This window comes from Sesamum indicum, linkage group LG14 (assembly GCF_000512975.1).
Source record: "Sesamum indicum cultivar Zhongzhi No. 13 linkage group LG14, S_indicum_v1.0, whole genome shotgun sequence".
Lineage (NCBI taxonomy): Eukaryota > Viridiplantae > Streptophyta > Magnoliopsida > Lamiales > Pedaliaceae > Sesamum > Sesamum indicum.
The window spans coordinates 4,773,234-4,774,344 of NC_026158.1; the positions used below are offsets into that span (position 1 = coordinate 4,773,234).

Consider the following 1,111-nt stretch of genomic DNA (forward strand, 5'->3'; position numbering starts at 1 on the left):
AGACAAAATAGATTCTTTTTCATCCACAGCAATCTGAAAGAGCAAGAACAAATAGGAGTGCAGAATCATTGCAACCAGTAAAGAAAAATAAGGTAGTATGAAATATTAAGTTAAAGTATAACACCAAATAACCAATGAACTTCAGAAACATGGATCACGACATATTGAGATTGAATGGGACTTCCTGCTAGGACTTCCAAGATCCATCTCAATTCAGTCAGGAACTTTTATCAGAAACTAGAAACTAAAGAAGGGAGTTTTAAGATTTCTGATCCAACAACAGAAGATATATCTTTCTCTTTATTTGTTATTTCCAGTTCATATGACTCAGTGCAGAATTAAGGTAAGAACTAGATCTTAGCAACCAACTGAATTGTGAAAGTTATATCTACACTATAAGCTTGCTTATTTTTCTAATGTGCTATGGGTAATATCCATCTCAGTATAAGAAAAATAACAATGGCAGCTCTACGAGAAGAACACACAAAGAGACCGACATGTACAAGGGACTCAGCTAAATCAAGCCTGCATGACATGCACAAGCAAAAATGAAGATATAGTTAAAGTAGAATAATATTAATTCATATATTTTTGACAGGACCATATTCTTAGTACATTTTTGTTCTGTCACTTGGAAAAATGCATTTATTGAAGGCAACTGCAAACTTCATGCATAGACACCAAGGAATACGATGCGCAATTTACTGAACAGGTTTTCTCCCCATCTAAAACCAGGGAAATTCAAGGCAGATCAAGTAAAAAACTAAATTACAATACTTGAAGCATCAATAGCACTTTTATACACATGAAGCTCTAGAAGAAGAAAAATCAAGTACTACCTTCAGAGATTTCTTCACATTTCCTTCCATTGTCCCATATGGCTTCCTCTGTGGAATTCTTAGCAAGTATGATATGTCCTCCAGAGAATCCTTTAAGAGAAGTGCAAAAGTTTGTAACTTTTTTCTTCATCAAATGGAGTGAACTTCATGAAAAATAAACTTATTACTGCTCTTAGAACCTGTATAGCTTTCATGTTTGCATTGGCAGGTATTGCTCTTCTCAAAGCTAGTTCCCCTGTACGAGGAATTTTTGTTTCGGGGGAATAAAGCAC

General features: G+C 34.7%; 1 protein-coding gene across 1 annotated transcript in view; it reads right to left on the reverse strand.

Moving 5' to 3' along the window:
- Nucleotides 1-1,111, reverse strand: part of LOC105177030 (peptidyl-prolyl cis-trans isomerase CYP37, chloroplastic) — a gene marked incomplete in the record, with an annotated part of 6,763 nt that overhangs the window by 4,154 nt on the left and 1,498 nt on the right. Inside the window, 2 exon segments of the mRNA XM_011100047.2 lie at nucleotides 840-929; nucleotides 1,019-1,111. Of these exon segments, the coding sequence (XP_011098349.1) occupies nucleotides 840-929; nucleotides 1,019-1,111 (183 nt within the window).